The sequence below is a fragment of the Muscardinus avellanarius genome, assembly GCF_963383645.1.
Source record: "Muscardinus avellanarius genome assembly, chromosome: 3".
Taxonomy (NCBI): Eukaryota; Metazoa; Chordata; class Mammalia; order Rodentia; family Gliridae; genus Muscardinus; species Muscardinus avellanarius.
In genome coordinates, this window is record NC_137788.1 from 118,869,108 (window position 1) to 118,886,333 (window position 17,226).

Below are 17,226 nucleotides of genomic sequence, written 5' to 3' on the forward strand. Positions count from 1 at the left end.
CACAGCAGCGCATGAGCTCTTTTTTTGAAAACTTGGGTGGCTCTAAAAAGAGCCTTTGGTCTTTGGTTCCGCGGGTCAGGACTTATTTGCTCTTGGCTTTGTGGCTTTCGGTTTTCTTGGGCAGCAGCACGGCCTGGATGTTGGGCAGGACGCCGCCCTGCGCGATGGTCACCTTGCCCAGCAGCTTGTTGAGCTCCTCGTCGTTGCGGATGGCCAGCTGCAGGTGGCGGGGGATGATGCGCGTCTTCTTGTTGTCGCGGGCCGCGTTGCCCGCCAGCTCCAGGATCTCGGCCGTCAGGTACTCCAGCACCGCCGCCATGTAGACCGGCGCGCCGGCGCCCACCCGCTCGGCGTAGTTGCCCTTGCGCAGCAGGCGGTGCACACGCCCCACCGGGAACTGCAGGCCGGCGCGGGACGAGCGCGACTTGGCCTTCGCCCGGGCCTTGCCGCCCTGCTTGCCGCGGCCCGACATGACAGAAAGGAAGGTCTAAAAGGGATAAAGCACGGAGTTTCGCAACAAAACAAGATTGAAAGTGTACGCAGAAGAAACCCTTTATAAGCTTTCCTAGGGGTGGGGCCAGAGGCGAGCTTTTGATTGGTCCTAATGTGGCTCCAGAAACAGCCAATAGAATCAAGAGTCCTGGTTGTGACGTAGCTTTTGCCGAAAACGCAAGTCCCTACATGGACCAATAGAAACCAGAGACTTTTGGAGCCCTAATTTGCATAAAGTGGTTATAAAAGGATCCGGCCCGCCCATTCCTCACATCTTCTTTCTCTGCTTAAGCGTTGTTGCTGTAGCTTTTTACCATGCCCGAGCCGGCCAAGTCCGCCCCGGCTCCCAAGAAGGGCTCCAAGAAGGCTGTCACCAAGGCCCAGAAGAAGGACGGCAAGAAGCGCAAGCGCAGCCGCAAGGAGAGCTACTCCATCTACGTGTACAAGGTGCTGAAGCAGGTGCACCCCGACACGGGCATCTCGTCCAAGGCCATGGGCATCATGAACTCGTTCGTGAACGACATCTTCGAGCGCATCGCGGGCGAGGCGTCGCGCCTGGCGCACTACAACAAGCGCTCGACCATCACGTCGCGGGAGATCCAGACGGCCGTGCGCCTGCTGCTGCCCGGCGAGCTGGCCAAGCACGCCGTGTCCGAGGGCACCAAGGCCGTCACCAAGTACACCAGCTCCAAGTGAGCCGCCGGCCTGCGCGGGCCTCTCCGGATGCTCCTCCTCAAAGGCTCTTTTCAGAGCCACCCACCCCATCACCAGAAAAGAGCTTTGTTCACTTCTATCCCTCTTTTACTTCCTTCTCACGGAGTAAGTCCCGGGGATTGCACACGTAGTATTTTAAACATTTGCAGCTGGAGGTCCCCGTGCGCGGCTGGGTGTGATTTTGAGTCGCGAGCGCTTCTTCGCCTTCTTAGGTGTCAGTCCTGTCAACCAGGATGCTGGGGTCTCTCCCTTTCTGCCCCTCCCCGCCCAGGCTGCAGAGCCCAGGTCTGCTTTGTTTGGTAGGATCCTAAGGAGCGATCGGTTCGGCCACAGCTTACGATGACCCAGGACACAACCAAGTCCAGGACACAAGTCCAGCGGACGCCGACAGCTCCGCCGGGCTGAAGCGGGGCAGCGGCCTGGGTGCTCTGTCACCAGCGGTGCCCGCGCTGGGTCGAGTGTATTCCAGCGGTCCTAAGTACTTAGCTCTGGGTCTCAGTCTGTTTCTGATTGGGCGACACAAATATTTAAAATTCGCCGCCGCTGCGGAATTTTTAGACTTTGCTTATCGTTACCCCTTTGAGGCTTTGAAATCCCCATTTCTGTGTTTGTGGGTCCTTTTGCATTTAAAGCTCTCTGCTTGGAAAGCTGCGGCCCCGGGCCATTGCAAGGGACTGGTTATTATTTATTTATTTATTTATTTATTTATTTATTTATTTATTTTTTCGGTACTGGGGATGGAACACGGGCTTTCTACCTCCGAGCTACACCCCCAACCCTATTTTTTTTTTTTTCTTTATTTTGAAACAGGATCTCACTTGAGCTGCAAAACGCCTCACTAAGTAGTATCCGAGGCTGTCTTGGAACCGCGATCCTCCGCTCTCATCCCAAAAGCTGGGAGTACAAGGGTGGGCCACCACGCCCGGCCGGCACCGGTCTTTTAGACAGGGGCTCAAAGTCACTTCGAAGATTCCCGGGTCTTTTTCCCCCGTCTGTCTTCCTCCAAGCAGAGGTCTGTAATTGGCTCGTTTGCTCCCTGGAGGTCTTTTTCCTCAAGCTTTTGACAGACTGCTGGTCTGGTTTTCTACCATATCTTCAGCGGTATCGTGCTTGGTATATACTGGACGCCTACATTTACGCATCACTTTCTACCCTACTCCGATTTATCTTTTTTTGTGGTGCTAAGGTTAAAACCCAGGGGCGTTCTACCTCTGAGTTACACTCCCATTCCTATTTTATTTATTTGGAAAACAGGCTTTGCTAAATCGCTGAGGCTGGCCTCAAACCAGCAATCCACCTGCTTCAGCCTCCAGAGTACTAGGATTTACAGACATTTCTCTCGCTCTCGCTCTATTTATCTATGTAAATAATGGAAATTGAACTCAGGGAGATTCTACCTTTGAGTTATACCCCCAGCCCTATTTTATTTTATTTTTAATTTATTTTGAAGCAAGGACTCAGTTGCAGAGGGTTGCTGAGACTGGCCTTGAACCTCTGATCCTCCTGTCTCAGCTTCCTATGTATATATATTTTTATATACATAGACACACACACACACACACACACACACACACATATACACACACATTTATATACATATATATTTTTGCGAGTCTGGGGATGGAATCCAGGGGCATTCAACCTCCGAGCTACACCCCCTGCCCTATTTTTTATTTTACTTATTTATTTATTTATTTATTTATTTATTTATTTATTTATTTATTTATTGTACTGGGGTTTCTGGAAGCCCTTCTACCTCCGGGCTACACTCTCAGACCTCTTTAATTTTGGAAACAGTGTCTCTTAAACCAGCCTGGCTGGCTTCGAACCTGCGAGATCTCCAATCTCCACCTCCCAAGCTTGGGGATTACAAGCATGTGCCACCACACCCGGCTTTATTCTTTATTTTGAAGCCGGGTCTCATTGAGTTGCGGAGGGCCTCACTAAGTAGCAGAGGCTGTCCTCGAACCACGATCCTCCAGGTTTCAGCCTCCCGAATGCTGGGATTGCAAGCTTGCGACACCACGCCCGGTTTAGCCTTTATGTTTTTTGAAACAGGGTTTCACTGAGTTGCAAATGGGCTTGCTATGTAGCTGAGGTTGTCCATGAACCGCTATCCTCTGGTCTCTGCCTCCCGAATGCTGGGGTTACAAGTGTGCACCACCACGCCCGGCTTGAATAAATTACCGATTAAAGAGCTTTGCTGGATTATTTTGTCTGCAATATATTTTCCTGACAAATAAAATGAACAGATACTACCACCTGCGGCTAGGCGTGCGGGAATTCTGGGTAGCCTGTGACCCAGAAGCACATTGGGCCTGAAATCGCCTGTCACAAAGTCACTCTTACTGCGTAGTGATTGAGAAATACATGACTATCAGTAAAATGACAGAAATAAAGTCCTTAATAGAGCTTAGCTAACCCCCGCCGAATGTGTGCAGCGTCCCCAGGTGGTGTTCTAGGCCCTTCATACATATTGGTTTGTTTAATCCTCAGAAAGAATCTCAGGAAGTAAGCGCCACCATTAGATCCCACTTTCTAAATAAGAAAATTGAAGCCAGGCGTGGTGGCACAGGCTTGTAATCCCAGTACTTGGGAGGCTGAGACCGGAGGGTCCAGGTTTGCAGCCAGCCTCAACTACTTAGGCCCTCTGCAACTGAGTGAGACCCTGTTTCAAAATAAAGAATAAAAAATTGGGCTGAGGGTATAGCTTGGAGATAGAATGCCCCTGGGTTCAATCTCTAGCAACACACACACACACACACACACACACACACACACACACACCCCGAAAAAAAAAAAAGAAAGAAAGAAAGAAAGAAAAATGGAGGCCTAGAGAGGTCTTTCCTAAAACTCTTCAGAGAATAAATTTCCAGTTTAGTGCTTAAGGGACTTGAAGAAGTAGGGTTACTCTGGAAAAAATGTGGACTCTTCCCTGGATGTGTGTGTGTGTGTGTGTGTGTGTGTGTGTGTGTGTGTGTGTGTGAAATCTAGGCTTTAAAATAAAAAGAAGCATTGGGAGGCTGAGACAGGAGGATTGCAGGTTCAAAGATAGCCTCAGCACTTTAGCAATACCCTGTTTCAAAATAAAAAATAAAAAGAGAGCCGGGTGTGGTGGCGCATGCTTGTAATGCCAGTTCTTGGGAGGCTGAGAAGAGGATTGCAGGTTAGAGGCTAGTCTCAGCTAGTTAGTGAGGCCTTCTGCAACTTAGTGAGACCCTGTTTCAAGATAATGAATACAAAATAGGGCTGGGGGTGTAGCTTGGAGGTAGAGGGCCTCTGAGTTTCGTCCCCGGAAGGCAGGCTGGCAGGACGAAAGCGCATTTGCTCTCTTCTTCTTGGAATGTATCCTGCATAGAAATCCGGGTGGTGGTGGCTGACTTGGAGAGCAGAAACCAGGGATTGAGACTCCACCCGAGGCCTCAGCTCATCGCAGTTCCGCTCCTCCCCACAGGGGGCGCTCACCAGCCGGGCTCCCTGCACTTGTAGGCATAGCCTTGGTTGCTGGTTTGGGTCTCCTGGGCGTGAGGGTCAGTATAGCTCAGGGAGGGAAGAAGTGGTGATCGAACTTGTATTTTAATTCTGGAGGGGAAGTGTTCAATAATTGTGAGATTAATCCTCCTAAGATACCTCTTTAAACATTTCCTTCTGCTCAGACATCTTTAAATATTTGCTTATGCAGGGTTAATGACAATAATGGCGGTAATAGTAGTTGATTCTATTTAGTGAGCACTTAACCATTTACCTGGTCCTCTGCCAAGTGGCTGACCTCATTTAATCTTCACAGCTGCCTACGGAGACGGGTTCTATCACCACCATCACCATCACCATCACCATCATCATCATTATTTTACAGATAGCAGAAACTGAGCCTCAGAAAGTTTAAGGTAAAGTTACTTGTCCAGGATCATTTAACCATGGTAGAGCTGCAAGCCAGTGCATGCTGTGTGTGTGTGTGTGTGTGTGTGTGTGTGTGTGTGTGTTTTACTAGGAATTGAACCCAAGGTCATTCTACCTCCAAGCTACACCCCCAGCCTCCCTTCCCCTTTTGGTTTGAAACAGGGTCTAAGTTGCTGAGGCTGGTCTCGAACCTGTGATTGTTCTGTCTCAGCCTCCCAACTACTGAAATTATGGTGTAAGCCACTACACCTGGCTCAAAAATAATAGCTACTTTTAGAAGAATTTGGTTGTGCCCAAGGGAGACTTTCCCTTTTTCTTTCCTGTCTGTCAGTACTCTGTCTGATCAAATGTGTACTTGAAATCCTCAACAGCGCCCTTAGGGTTAGGCTCCTGTACTTCCAGGCTTGGTCCCCAGTAAGGGCATCCAGAGGTGGGGCTTTTAGGAAATGGCTGGATCAGGAGAGCGCTGACCTGTCAGTAGATTCATCCGTTTGATGGCTTCATGATTTGGAGGGACTGCTGGCTGGGGAAAGTACTGGGTAGGTGGGGCGTGGTTGGAGGAAATAGGTCACTGGTGTGGGGCAGGGGCATATTCTGGGGACTGTTTCTTTTCTTTTTTCTTTTTCTTTCTTTCTTTTTTTTTTTTTTTCGGGTCTGGGGATGGAACCCAGGGGCATTCGACCTCCGAGCTACACCCTCTGCCCTATTTTTTTTTTTTTTTTTTTTTAATTTGAAACCAAGTCTCACTGAGTTGCAGAGGGCCTCACTGAGTAGCTGAGGCTGTTCGCGAACCGCGATCCTCTGGTCTCAGCCTCCCAAATGCTAGGATTACAAGCGTGCGCCACCACACCCGGCTTGGGGACTGTTTCTTGTCCCTGGTGCCCAGCTGAATGTTTTCTAAAGGCCAGCACAGACATCTTTGTGGTCTGTCTTTCTTCCTCTCTCCTCTCTCTCTCTCTCTCTCTCTCTCTCTCTCTCTCTCTCTCTCTCTCTCCCCCTTCCTTCCTTCCTTCCTTCCTTTCTCTTTCCTTCTTTCCAGGTTTGGGGATGGAACCCAGGGGCATTTGACCTCTGAGCTACACCCCCTGCCCTATTTTTTTCTTTATTTTGAAACAGGGTCTCACTGAGTTGCGGAGGGCCTAAGTAGCTGAGGCTGTGTGCGAACCGCGATCCTCCAGTCTCAGCCTCCTGAATGCTGGGATTACAAGCATGTGCCACCACGCTCTTCTTTCCCTTTCTTTCTTCCTTCCTTCCTTCCTTTCTTTCTTTCTTTCTTTCTTTCTTTCTTTCTTTCTTTCTTTCTTTCTTTCTTTCTTTCTCTTTCGCGGGTCTGGGGATGGAACCCAGGGTCATTCGACCTTCAAGCTACACCCCCTGCCCTATTCTTTATTCTTTATTTTTTATTATTTTGGTGATACTGAGGATGGAACCCTTTTACCTCCGGACTACACTCCCAGACCTATTTTTATATTTTTTATTTGGAAACAGGGTCTCTTAAGCCAGCGTGGCTGGCTTGGAACCAGCGTGATCCTCCTGTCTCCGCCTCCCAAGCACAGGGATTACAAGTGTGTGCCACCACGCCCGGTTTGTCTAATCCAGAGAGGGCCCTGGACCCTTTAAAAAGGCCCCTGGTTAAGTCAGGCTGTCCCTTTTGGTTAATTCGAAGTGCACTAATTAAGGGTCTTAATTACATATGCAAAAAATCCCTTCACCTTTGTTATATTTTCTTGATTAGACGTGAATCACAGTCTACCTCTACTCAAAAGGAAGAAATAAAACGACCACCATGCTAGTCATCAGGAATGCTGCCTACCACAGGAACATAAAGGGATTATTTGGGGTGGGAGTCAGATATGTCTGCGATTTAAATTAACTTTAAAATAAAAAAGTAAAAAAAAAAAAAAACAAAACTGGGTCCTGAAAGCCTTTAATGTGCCAAGTGCTATAAAAACATCCCCCTATCTTAGCCTCTCAAATACTGGGATTACAAGCATGTTCCACTATGCCCAGCTCCATTTTATTTTTTATTTTGGAAATAGGAAATAGGACCTTGCTAATTTGCTGAGTTTTGCTACAACTAGGCTCAACTACTTGATGAGGCCCTCGGCAACTTAGTGAGACCTTGTTTCAAAATAAAGAATAAAAATTAGGGCTGAGGGTGTATCCTGGAGGTAAAATGCCCCTGGGTTTTATCCCCAGTGCTGCAAGAAACAAACAAACAACAAAACAAAACAAAAAAACTGGTGGTGAAATTGAAATTGGGTTCCGCAGGCACTTCCTGACCATCTACTGTGTCCCAGACACTGAAGGCTGATGTAACCACAAAGCTAAATACTTATGTTGCAAAAATTCTCTGAAATGATTGACCCAAAGCCATTTAGGGTGGAAAGAGGAAGCTTATTGCACTGGTGGGCTGAGGTTAGAATAGTTCCTGAAAGACCTTGGGCCTCCAGCTCAATGTGAGCTCTCTCTTTTTTTTTTTTTTTTTTTTTTTTTTTTTTGGTGGTACTGGGGGTGGAACCCAGAGGCTTTCTACCTCTGGGCTATACTCCCAGACCTATTTTTTTATATTTTATTTGGAAACAGGGTCTCACTAAGTTGCTGAGAGCCTCACTAAGTAGCTGAGGCTGGCTTGGAACCTGTACAATCCTCCTGTCTCAGTCCCCCAAGCGCTGGGATCACAAGCGTGCGCCACCACGCCCAACAGTGAGCTCTCATTCTATAGATTTTCGGAAGTAGGCAGGCGGGCTTGCAGGGGTTGCAGTGCGACAGTGATCGAAGTTGGGTCTGGGGAGGAACAAGAGGGGAAATTTCTGCTCCCTCCTCCAGTCCAGACAGCTGAGGCTGAGCAGATAAAAGAGAATGCCTTGCAAGTCACCGGGTCAGCCTCTCCCCTAGGCAACCTGGAGGTAGTGCCAGTGGAGAGGCCCTTTCTAGTGTAAACAGAGCATCAGCCTGATGAGGGGGACAAGTTAATTTAAATACTTCTCTGGTTTTTATAATACAGGCCCTCAGGGCCTAGTGCAGGTTTGTAATCCCCGGGCTTGGGAGGCTGAGACAGGAGGATCCAACGGGTTCGAAGCCAGCCTCAGCTACTTAGTGAGGCTCTCAGCAACTTAGTGAGACCCTGTTTCCAAATAAAATAGAAAATAGGACTGAGCCGGGCGTGGTGGCGCATGCTTGTAATCCCCACGCTTGGGAGGCGGAGACAGGAGGATGGCGCTGGTTCGGAGCCAGCCTCTCTGGCTTAAGAGACCCTGTTTCCACATAAAAAAGGTAAAAAATAGGTCTGGGAGTGTAGCCCGTGGGAGTGTATCCTGGAGGTAGAAGGGCTTCCAGGAACCCCAGTACCACCAAAAATATATATATAAATAAATAAATAAATAAAATAATAAATAAAATAAAATAGGACTGAGAGTATAGCCTAGAGGTAGAAAAACCCCTGGGTTCCACCCCCAATACCACCAAAAAAAAAAAAAAAAAAAAAAAAAAAGAAGAAGAAGAAAGAAAAAAATACAGGCCAGCTAGGTGTAATCCCCTTTTATTCCTCTCTGAGTTGCCTGGCCAAATGGTGTAAGGTTACAATGTCTCTGCTTAGGGCTGGAGAGCCAGAACTAACTGCCTGGACGTTGAAGAGAGACCCACTCTTCTGCTTTTCAGCATCTAGAATTTTCTTTGTCTCTGAAATTTGGCTTTGGGGAACTCTTCTCAAGGAAGGGGGAAATTTCAACATTTTATTTGAATAATTGTGAGGGTCTACTATACCTACGCTGAAACATCTCAGAATGGAGCATGGAGGAAAATTAATCCTGGAGAGACTGCTAAAGCAGGGAGGTTGTGGGGTGGGGAGGCTGGCCTTTGGCCTGAGGCATGGTGGCGGAGGTGGGCGCCGCTCATGAGCCAAGCTGCGAGGACTGAACCCTGAAGACAAGACCATGGGCCTCCGAAGGAGAGGGAGAGGTCTGGACAGAAAAAGAAAGAAAATAATTTCCTTTTCTTTTTTGGTGCTGGGGATTGAATTTAGGGTGTTCTAACTCCTACCCACTCCCCTCAACTCTGTTTTTATTTCTTTTATTTTTTATTGTTTTTGGTGGAACCCAGGGGCTTTCTACCTCCAGGCTATACTCCCAGACCTTTTTTATATTTTATTTGGAAACAGGGAGGGCCTCACTAAGTAGCTGAGGCTGGCTTGGAACCTGTGTGATCCTCCTGTCTCAGCCTCCCAAGTGCGGGGATTACAAGCGTGCACCACCATGCCCGGCTTTATTTCTTTTTTATTTTGAAACAAGGTTTTTTCTAAGTTGCTAAATAAGGTCTTGCTAAGTTACTGAGGCTGGCCTCCAATTTGTGACCTTCCTGTCTCAGTCCCCCAAGTATTGGCATTACAGGCGTAGGTCTCAAAACGCCCTGTACAGAGAAAATAATTTTACCAACTCATGGGCATAGCCAGGAATTGCAGGTATCCGGCTAGAACAAGCTTGCACAGCTAGGGGAAGGAAGAGCTCAGGAACACCTAATCAAAAGCCAGGGAAGGCTGCCGGCCTCAGCTACTTAGTGAGGCCCTGTTTCAAAATAAAGAATAAAAAATAGGGCTCGGGGTGTAGCTCAGAGGTAGAATGCCCCTGGATTCCACTCCCAGTATCCCATAGAAACAAAAAACAAAAAACACGTAGGCATACTGGTGTACTTGGGTAGGAGGCTGAGACATCAGGATCACAGGTTTAAGGACAGCCTCAGCAAGTAGTGAGACTCTCATCAACCTAGTGAGACCCTGTTTTTCAAAATAAGAATAAAATAGGGCTGAGGGTATAGCTTGGAGGCACAATGCCCCTGGGCACTTATTGTCTAGAACCACAAACTGAATGAAAAAATAAAAATAGGGCTGGGGGTGTGAAGATGTAGCTCAGAGGTAGAATGAACGTCCCTGGGTACTATCTCCAGTATGAGAGAGAGAGGAAGAGGGAGAAGAAAGAAGAGGAAGAGGAAGAGAGGAAGAGAGAGAGAGAAAGCATAGTCAGCAGCCGAGCCTAATGAGCAGAAGCTAATGAACAGTTGCTCTTTCTGAACTTCAGCACAGCTTAGCCTCGCTGATACCTTGGCCTCTTCTTGGTGGTCCTCTTCTCTTTCCCACTAGCCTTTCCGTTTCTTGGCATTCTTCTTGTCTACCAATTCCCGGCCTGCTGAATCTTTATCTGTTGAGGGCTTCCCCACAAGTATTTTCAGCTGGGCCGCCTTTTTTAATAGATTAATATTCCTAACTCCTGATGGGTGATTCTCTTACATAACAGGAATCTCAATGTCAGGACGGCCTTTAGGCCTTTGTGAACAACAATAATAAAACCTAGCCAGGCGTGGTGGCGCACGCTTGTAATCCCAACATTTGGGAGGCTGAGACCTGAGGATCGCAGTTCGCGGACAGCCTAGCTACTTAGTGAGGCCCTCGGCAACTCAGTGAGACCCTGTTTCAAAATAAAGAATAAAAAATTGGGCAGGGGGTGTAGCTCAGAGGTCAAATGCCTCTGGGTTCCAGACCCGCAAACAACAACAAAAAACAATAAAACTTGTTTTCCTTCAATTCCCCAACTTGGTAACTTTGGGGCTGAACATTTGAAAGTAAATTTCAATGGGTTAGATACTGGGTGCGAGGATGTCCCTACACAGTCATTGTTGCTTTTGCTTATAATTGAGTATAGACACCCCCCCAAGGACCCCATCATCCACGATGAGTCTGAGCAGGGAATGAGGCAGAGAGACCAGGGGGTCCTCTGTTCGGGTTAAATGTTAGTCCATTTTCTGTTGCTCTAACAAAATACCTGAGGTTGGGAACTTTATAAAGATGTTAATTGGCCCATGATTATGGTGTCTGGATTGCCCAAGGAGCGTGGGGCCAGCTGGCCTCATGGCCAGGGGCTCCTGGTAATGTTATAATACAGTGAAGAAACAGAAAAGGAACCAGCAGAAGGGACCAAGCATGTGGGGTGGTCCCATTTTTATGATAACCAACTCTTGCTAGAACTAATTCCACAAGATTAACACCAATCCCTTCAGAGGATGTCCCTGTGACCTAATATCTCCCATCAGGCCCCACCTATTAAAGGCTTCAGCACCTCTCAACATGGCCACCGGGGACCACATGAAACTTCAGGGGATACAACTTCCATCACAAAAAGCTTTGAGGGACACATCTCAAACCCTATCACGCTACCATCAGACAATACCAGATTGGATGGCTTAAACAACAGGAATTCATTTTCTTGAGATTCTGGAGACTGGAAGACCAAGATCAAATTGTTGGCAGGTTTGGTTTCTTTTCAGCCACTCTCCTTGGCCTGCAGATGACCACCTTCTCTCTCTGTCTTCCCTGTGTACGCTCTCCTTATTAAAGATACCGGTCTGTATTAGGCTCACCCTGATGATCTCTTTTTGTTGTTAATCTGGGTATTGAACCCAGGGACATCTACCTCCAAGCTATGCCCCAAACCCTTTTTATTCTGAATGGGATCTTGTTATGTTGTGTGGCTAGCCTTGAACCTGTTATTATTTTTTGGTGGTACTGGGGATGGAACCCAGGGACATTCTACCTCCGAGCCCTACCTCGACCCTATTTTTTATTCTTTATTTTGAAACAGGGTCTCATTAAATTGCAGAGGGCCTCACTAAGTAGCTGAGGCTAGCTGCGAACCTGCAATCCTCTTGTCTCAGCTTCCCAAGCACTGGGATTACAAGCGTGTGCCACCATGCCAGGCTCTAAGCCCTATTTTTTATTCATTATTTTGAAACGGTCTCACTGAGTTGTAAAGGACCGAAGTAGTAGCTGAGGCTGTTGGCAAACCAAGATCCTCCTGTCTCAGCCTCCCAAATGCTGAGATTACAAGCATGTGTCAAAATGCCTGGATTGAGCCTGTAATTTTTCTATCACAACCTCTCAGATATTAGGGTTATAGGCATATACCACCATGCTTGCCTAATGATTTTAACTTAAAATCACCTTTCTGTCTCCAGATAGTCACATTCAGAGGTAATGGGGCTGGGGTGATGGTGGTGGTGGGTTACATTAATTCAGCTCATAACTGCCTTTTCTGAAAAATTCCTGTGAGACCAAGGGTTTAAGACTGAGGGTTCTCCTGTTAGGAGTGACCACAATCCTCACTGTTCTTTTTGAAGTGAAAAAAAAAAAAATGTTTTCAAAAGTATTTTTTTTTTTTTTTGAGGTATGGGGGATGGAACCCAGGGGCTTTCTACTTCTGAGCTACACTCATAGCCCTGTTTTTTATTCTTTATTTAGAAACAGCTCTCACTGAGTTGCAAAGGGCATCTCTAGGTAGTAGCTGGGCCTGTCCGCAAACCGCGATCCTCGAACCTGTGTCTCAGCCTCCCAAATGCTGGGATTATAAGCATTGCGCCACCACACCCAACTCAGAAGTGTTTTTGTTTCCGTTCGGATCCTCATCAGCCTTCTACTTTTACCCATGAAATGTGTTGAGACAAGATATAAACCGCCAGCCAGGCATGGTGGCGCACACTTGTAATCCCAGCATTCAGGAGGCTGAGACCAGAGGAACGTGGTTCATGGGGTTTGTGGCCAGCCTCAGCTACTTAGTGAGGCTCTTTGCAACTCAGGGAGACTGTTTCAAAGTAAAGAATAAAAAAAAAAAATAGGGCTTGGAGCCAGGCATGGTGGCACACACTTATAATCCCAGCATTCAGGAGGCTGAGACTGGAGGATCGCAGTTCTCAGACAGCCTCAGCTTAGTGAGGCCCTCCCCAACTTAGTGAAACCCTGTTTCCAAATAAAGAATAAAAAATAGGGCAGGGGGTATAGCTCGGAGGTCAAATGCCTCTGGGTTCCATCCCCAGACCATCAAACAAAACAAAAAAACCTGTGGCCTTAATGATAAGTGAGAATTGAACAGGACCATTCCTTGACTTCCTCTCACCTGGTGCCAGAATTCTTCCCTGAGCCAACCTCACCTCGGGTCTTCACAGCTCCTGGTGTGCCCAGATGCAGGCAGGGGAGGGGCTCATTGCCACCCAGTAACTTGAACTGAGCCCTGAGCTGTTTAGCCCCTCAAAGGTCTACAGAGAGCTCGCCTCTTCTCTGGATGTCTTCCAGAAACAACAGATAGCTCCAGACCCAGCTACCAGAGTGGCCTGGGTTATCGCAACCTTGGAGCCCGAGTCAGCCACCCATCTGCCACCCCAAAACGGAGCTCAGGATAAGGAAACAGGAATACGGTGTTAGATTGCAGAATGCTAAGACTGGAGACATTAGATTCCTTAGACCTCTGACCCATTACTACTTGGTAAGCTGAGCCCTGTTTGGCCCAGCTGGGTTGGCATTTTAAGGAGTTACCAGGTGGTGGACAAACTGCCAAACCCACGTCAAACCTCCCAGGGGTGTGGAAGGGCATTAAGATGTGGCCCGAGAAAGGTAACCAGTGGCAGACAATGCTGGTGGACTGCCCTGTTAAAAGCACAAGCATCCTCAGCATTAGACTGAGTGCGGTGGTCCTAGTCTCCAATGCCAGCACGTGCAGCTTAAAATTAAAGGTTCAAGGATAGCTTCTACACTTTAAACGGATTCTTCGTGGAAAAAAACAGTACAGGGCAGAAAGGGCTGGAAGGGAATCTGTAGTCCAAGATGTTAGGGCGTGGAGGTCACCCTCTTGCCGCAACCCAAGTTTGACCGTGAAGCCTGAAAAGACCCCGGGGCAGGAGCAGGGTGACTTCCCCAGGACCATCTAGCAACACTCGGACTCAGCTCTACCCGTCCACCCTGAGCCGGCTGGGCACCTCTCACCACCAAGCAGTAAGGCGGCAGGCCCCCCAAAAGCCCAACACAGCAGACCTCTCACCCCCACCCACCACGGGGAGAGCCCGGGCCCAGCGCTGCAGCTCCTTCCGGGCCGCGGTGGTGGCTCTGAAAAGAGCCTTTGCGTGCGATTCGGTGGAACCTCGAGCGCAGCGCGCACTTCAGGCCCGCTCCCCGCGGATGCGGCGCGCCAGCTGGATGTCCTTGGGCATGATGGTGACGCGCTTGGCGTGGATGGCGCACAGGTTGGTGTCCTCGAACAGCCCCACCAGGTAGGCCTCGCTCGCCTCCTGCAGCGCCATCACGGCCGAGCTCTGGAAGCGCAGGTCCGTCTTGAAGTCCTGCGCGATCTCGCGCACCAGCCGCTGGAACGGCAGCTTGCGGATCAGCAGCTCCGTGGACTTCTGGTAGCGCCGGATCTCGCGCAGCGCCACGGTGCCCGGCCGGTAGCGGTGCGGCTTCTTGACGCCGCCCGTGGCCGGCGCGCTCTTGCGGGCCGCCTTGGTGGCCAGCTGCTTGCGCGGGGCCTTGCCGCCCGTCGACTTGCGCGCCGTCTGCTTCGTGCGGGCCATGGCAGGCACAGGCGAGACCTCAGAGGACAGCACAAGCCACGCTCAACGACCAGCCGCCCGCCGCCCGCACCGGCCTTTATAGGCGCCGTCTTTCCCCGATTGGGCCGGAAAGGAAAATCGAAAGTCCCGCGCTGGCCGACCATTGGCTCTTACGTCACGCCACCCGCCTCCCTCATTGGCTCCGACACAACCCGCCCCGCCCCGCCCCCGTCTGGCTCTCCACGGGCCGGCACTTACTTCTCCCTCCCGGGTTTCTCCCCTGGGCTCCCTCGGGGTGAAAGTCCTCTCGAGTCCCCGCCCCGTCCCAGCCTCCTCCCAGGCCGGCGCCCTCGCTCCCTGGGGACAGCCCGCCACGCCCCTCCCCGGGCCGACTCGGCCTCCACTCGCCGGAGACCTGGTTTCCTTGCTCCCCGCCGCCCCCTGTCCGGGGCCGGCCCCTGGCCTGGCGCGTGCACCTGTTGGTTGGTTCTCGCGGGCGAGAGCGAGGGCCCGGGGCGCGAGGTCCCGCCTCCCAAAGCCCGCGGGGATCCGGGCTCCGCCAAGAAGGCGCCTTAAAGAGAAAGACATCCAGGCCCGGGGGCCGACACCCCTCCCGATGGGGCGACCCCTCGCTGCCCTGTGCCAGGCCGCAGCCGCGAGAGGCGGGACGTGGCATGGCGGCGCACGCCGGGACCCCAGCGCTCGGGCGGCGGAGCCAGGCTCGCAGGCCAGCCTCAACTTTGCGAGCGTTTCGAGCTCGGGCAAAGACAACGGGCCGGTGTGTAGTCAGGAGGTAAAGGCCGACCTGAAACTGGCAGCGACTGGGACACGCTGGGGCGCTGGGCGGGAGGATGGAGGCTAGAGGGCAGCCCCAAACTTGGCGAGATGGCTTCGAAGGCGAAAAGGGCTGGGGCGCGGGCGCGGGGTTCAGGCTGTCCTCCAGGACATGTCGGGGCGGGGGTCGGGGGTCGGGGCCGGGGGAACGGCGCGCCCCGCCCCGGCCAGGCGCCGTTAGTGGACAACTCTTTATTTGAAACGGTAGGTGGCTCTGAAAAGAGCCTTTGAATTTCGCGGGCGCGGGCGCGCGGCTCCCGGAGCCGCCTCACTTGCCCTTCGCCTTGTGGTGGCTCTCCGTCTTCTTGGGCAGCAGCACGGCCTGGATGTTGGGCAGGACGCCGCCCTGCGCGATGGTCACCTTGCCCAGCAGCTTGTTGAGCTCCTCGTCGTTGCGGATGGCCAGCTGCAGGTGGCGGGGGATGATGCGCGTCTTCTTGTTGTCGCGGGCCGCGTTGCCCGCCAGCTCCAGGATCTCGGCCGTCAGGTACTCCAGCACGGCCGCCATGTAGACCGGCGCGCCGGCGCCCACCCGCTCGGCGTAGTTGCCCTTGCGCAGCAGGCGGTGCACACGCCCCACCGGGAACTGCAGGCCGGCGCGGGACGAGCGCGACTTGGCCTTCGCCCGGGCCTTGCCGCCCTGCTTGCCGCGACCCGACATCTCAGCAACAACAACACCGCCAACAGACAAACTCCGAACGGCTCCCGCCCAACCGCTGGGAAAGTCGCCCGAAACCGCCCCGGTTCTCCCTTTTATAGCCGGAACGCGGATTGTCCGCCGACCACTCTCATTGGCTGAGCCGTAGGTTCGCCTCCACGACCAATAGCAGAGCTCGCCCGGAATCCCCTCATTTGCATAATTCGCCTAGGCGCCGCTGGGAACTCGCGAATCAGGGCGCGGCGGCCCCAGGAGCCTACTTTGCATACGGCCTCTATAAGTACCGGGCCGTTTCCGGCGCGCCCGCGTTCTCTCGCGCCGCCTGGCTGCCCCCTGGCCTGGGCCGCCTGTCGCTCTCGCCTCGCCTCGCCTCGCCATGCCCGAGCCGGCCAAGTCCGCCCCGGCTCCCAAGAAGGGCTCCAAGAAGGCTGTCACCAAGGCCCAGAAGAAGGACGGCAAGAAGCGCAAGCGCAGCCGCAAGGAGAGCTACTCCATCTACGTGTACAAGGTGCTGAAGCAGGTGCACCCCGACACGGGCATCTCGTCCAAGGCCATGGGCATCATGAACTCGTTCGTGAACGACATCTTCGAGCGCATCGCGGGCGAGGCGTCGCGCCTGGCGCACTACAACAAGCGCTCGACCATCACGTCGCGGGAGATCCAGACGGCCGTGCGCCTGCTGCTGCCCGGCGAGCTGGCCAAGCACGCCGTGTCCGAGGGCACCAAGGCCGTCACCAAGTACACCAGCTCCAAGTGAGCCGCCGGCCTGCGCGGGCCTCTCCGGATGCTCCTCCTCAAAGGCTCTTTTCAGGGCCACCCACCTTCTCGGTGAAAGATGCTGGCTTCCCCTCCACGCCCAGATTTTTTTTCTGTTACTTCTCTCCCATATCCCCTGCCTCTTCCTATTTAATAACTTGTCCTCCAGTACTGGGTGTCGTGAGAATAATAATTGGGACATTATTTATCGTAGAACTATCGGTGTACTGGGTTCATATGCAGAACATGTCTCTTCCATCACAATGTCTGTAAATCTAGGTAAGAGTTTAGAGTAAACATTAAGCCATGCTTTGAAGCAATTAGGTTATGTTTTACAGTACTGTGAAATAGCATTTTCTTTTTAGGAAGTGGAAACTGCCGTTAATGTGTAATGGAATAGTTTTAGTTCATATCCTAGCCTTTATGAACTTCTGGGTAACAAGTTTTGTGGTTGAAAACATTTCACATAATACTTGTGCCTTTGATGGAACAACTTTTTCTCTACCAAA

At 51.1% G+C, this 17,226-nt stretch overlaps 5 protein-coding genes across 5 annotated transcripts; 2 read left to right on the plus strand and 3 right to left on the minus strand.

Annotated features, from left to right (window-relative positions):
• Positions 1–82: 82 nt before the first annotated feature.
• LOC308261082 (histone H2A type 2-C) lies at positions 83–472 on the minus strand (the record flags this gene model as incomplete). Its single annotated transcript, XM_080692783.1, has 1 exon — positions 83–472. The coding sequence occupies one exon, from the start codon at positions 470–472 to the stop codon at positions 83–85; it is 390 nt and encodes a 129-aa protein (XP_080548909.1).
• Positions 473–807: 335 nt separating this feature from the next.
• On the plus strand, positions 808–1,188 carry LOC308260858 (histone H2B type 2-E; the record flags this gene model as incomplete). Its single annotated transcript, XM_080692444.1, has 1 exon — positions 808–1,188. One exon carries the CDS (start codon positions 808–810, stop codon positions 1,186–1,188), a length of 381 nt encoding a protein of 126 aa, XP_080548570.1.
• Positions 1,189–14,079: 12,891 nt separating this feature from the next.
• LOC308259746 (histone H3.2) lies at positions 14,080–14,490 on the minus strand (the record flags this gene model as incomplete). Its single annotated transcript, XM_080690988.1, has 1 exon — positions 14,080–14,490. One exon carries the CDS (start codon positions 14,488–14,490, stop codon positions 14,080–14,082), a length of 411 nt encoding a protein of 136 aa, XP_080547114.1.
• Positions 14,491–15,571: 1,081 nt separating this feature from the next.
• On the minus strand, positions 15,572–15,964 carry LOC308260454 (histone H2A type 2-A; the record flags this gene model as incomplete). The annotated part of the gene is made up of 1 exon (XM_080691788.1): positions 15,572–15,964. The coding sequence occupies one exon, from the start codon at positions 15,962–15,964 to the stop codon at positions 15,572–15,574; it is 393 nt and encodes a 130-aa protein (XP_080547914.1).
• Positions 15,965–16,337: 373 nt separating this feature from the next.
• Positions 16,338–16,718, plus strand: LOC308260934 (histone H2B type 2-E; the record flags this gene model as incomplete). The annotated part of the gene is made up of 1 exon (XM_080692594.1): positions 16,338–16,718. One exon carries the CDS (start codon positions 16,338–16,340, stop codon positions 16,716–16,718), a length of 381 nt encoding a protein of 126 aa, XP_080548720.1.
• Positions 16,719–17,226: the final 508 nt, after the last annotated feature.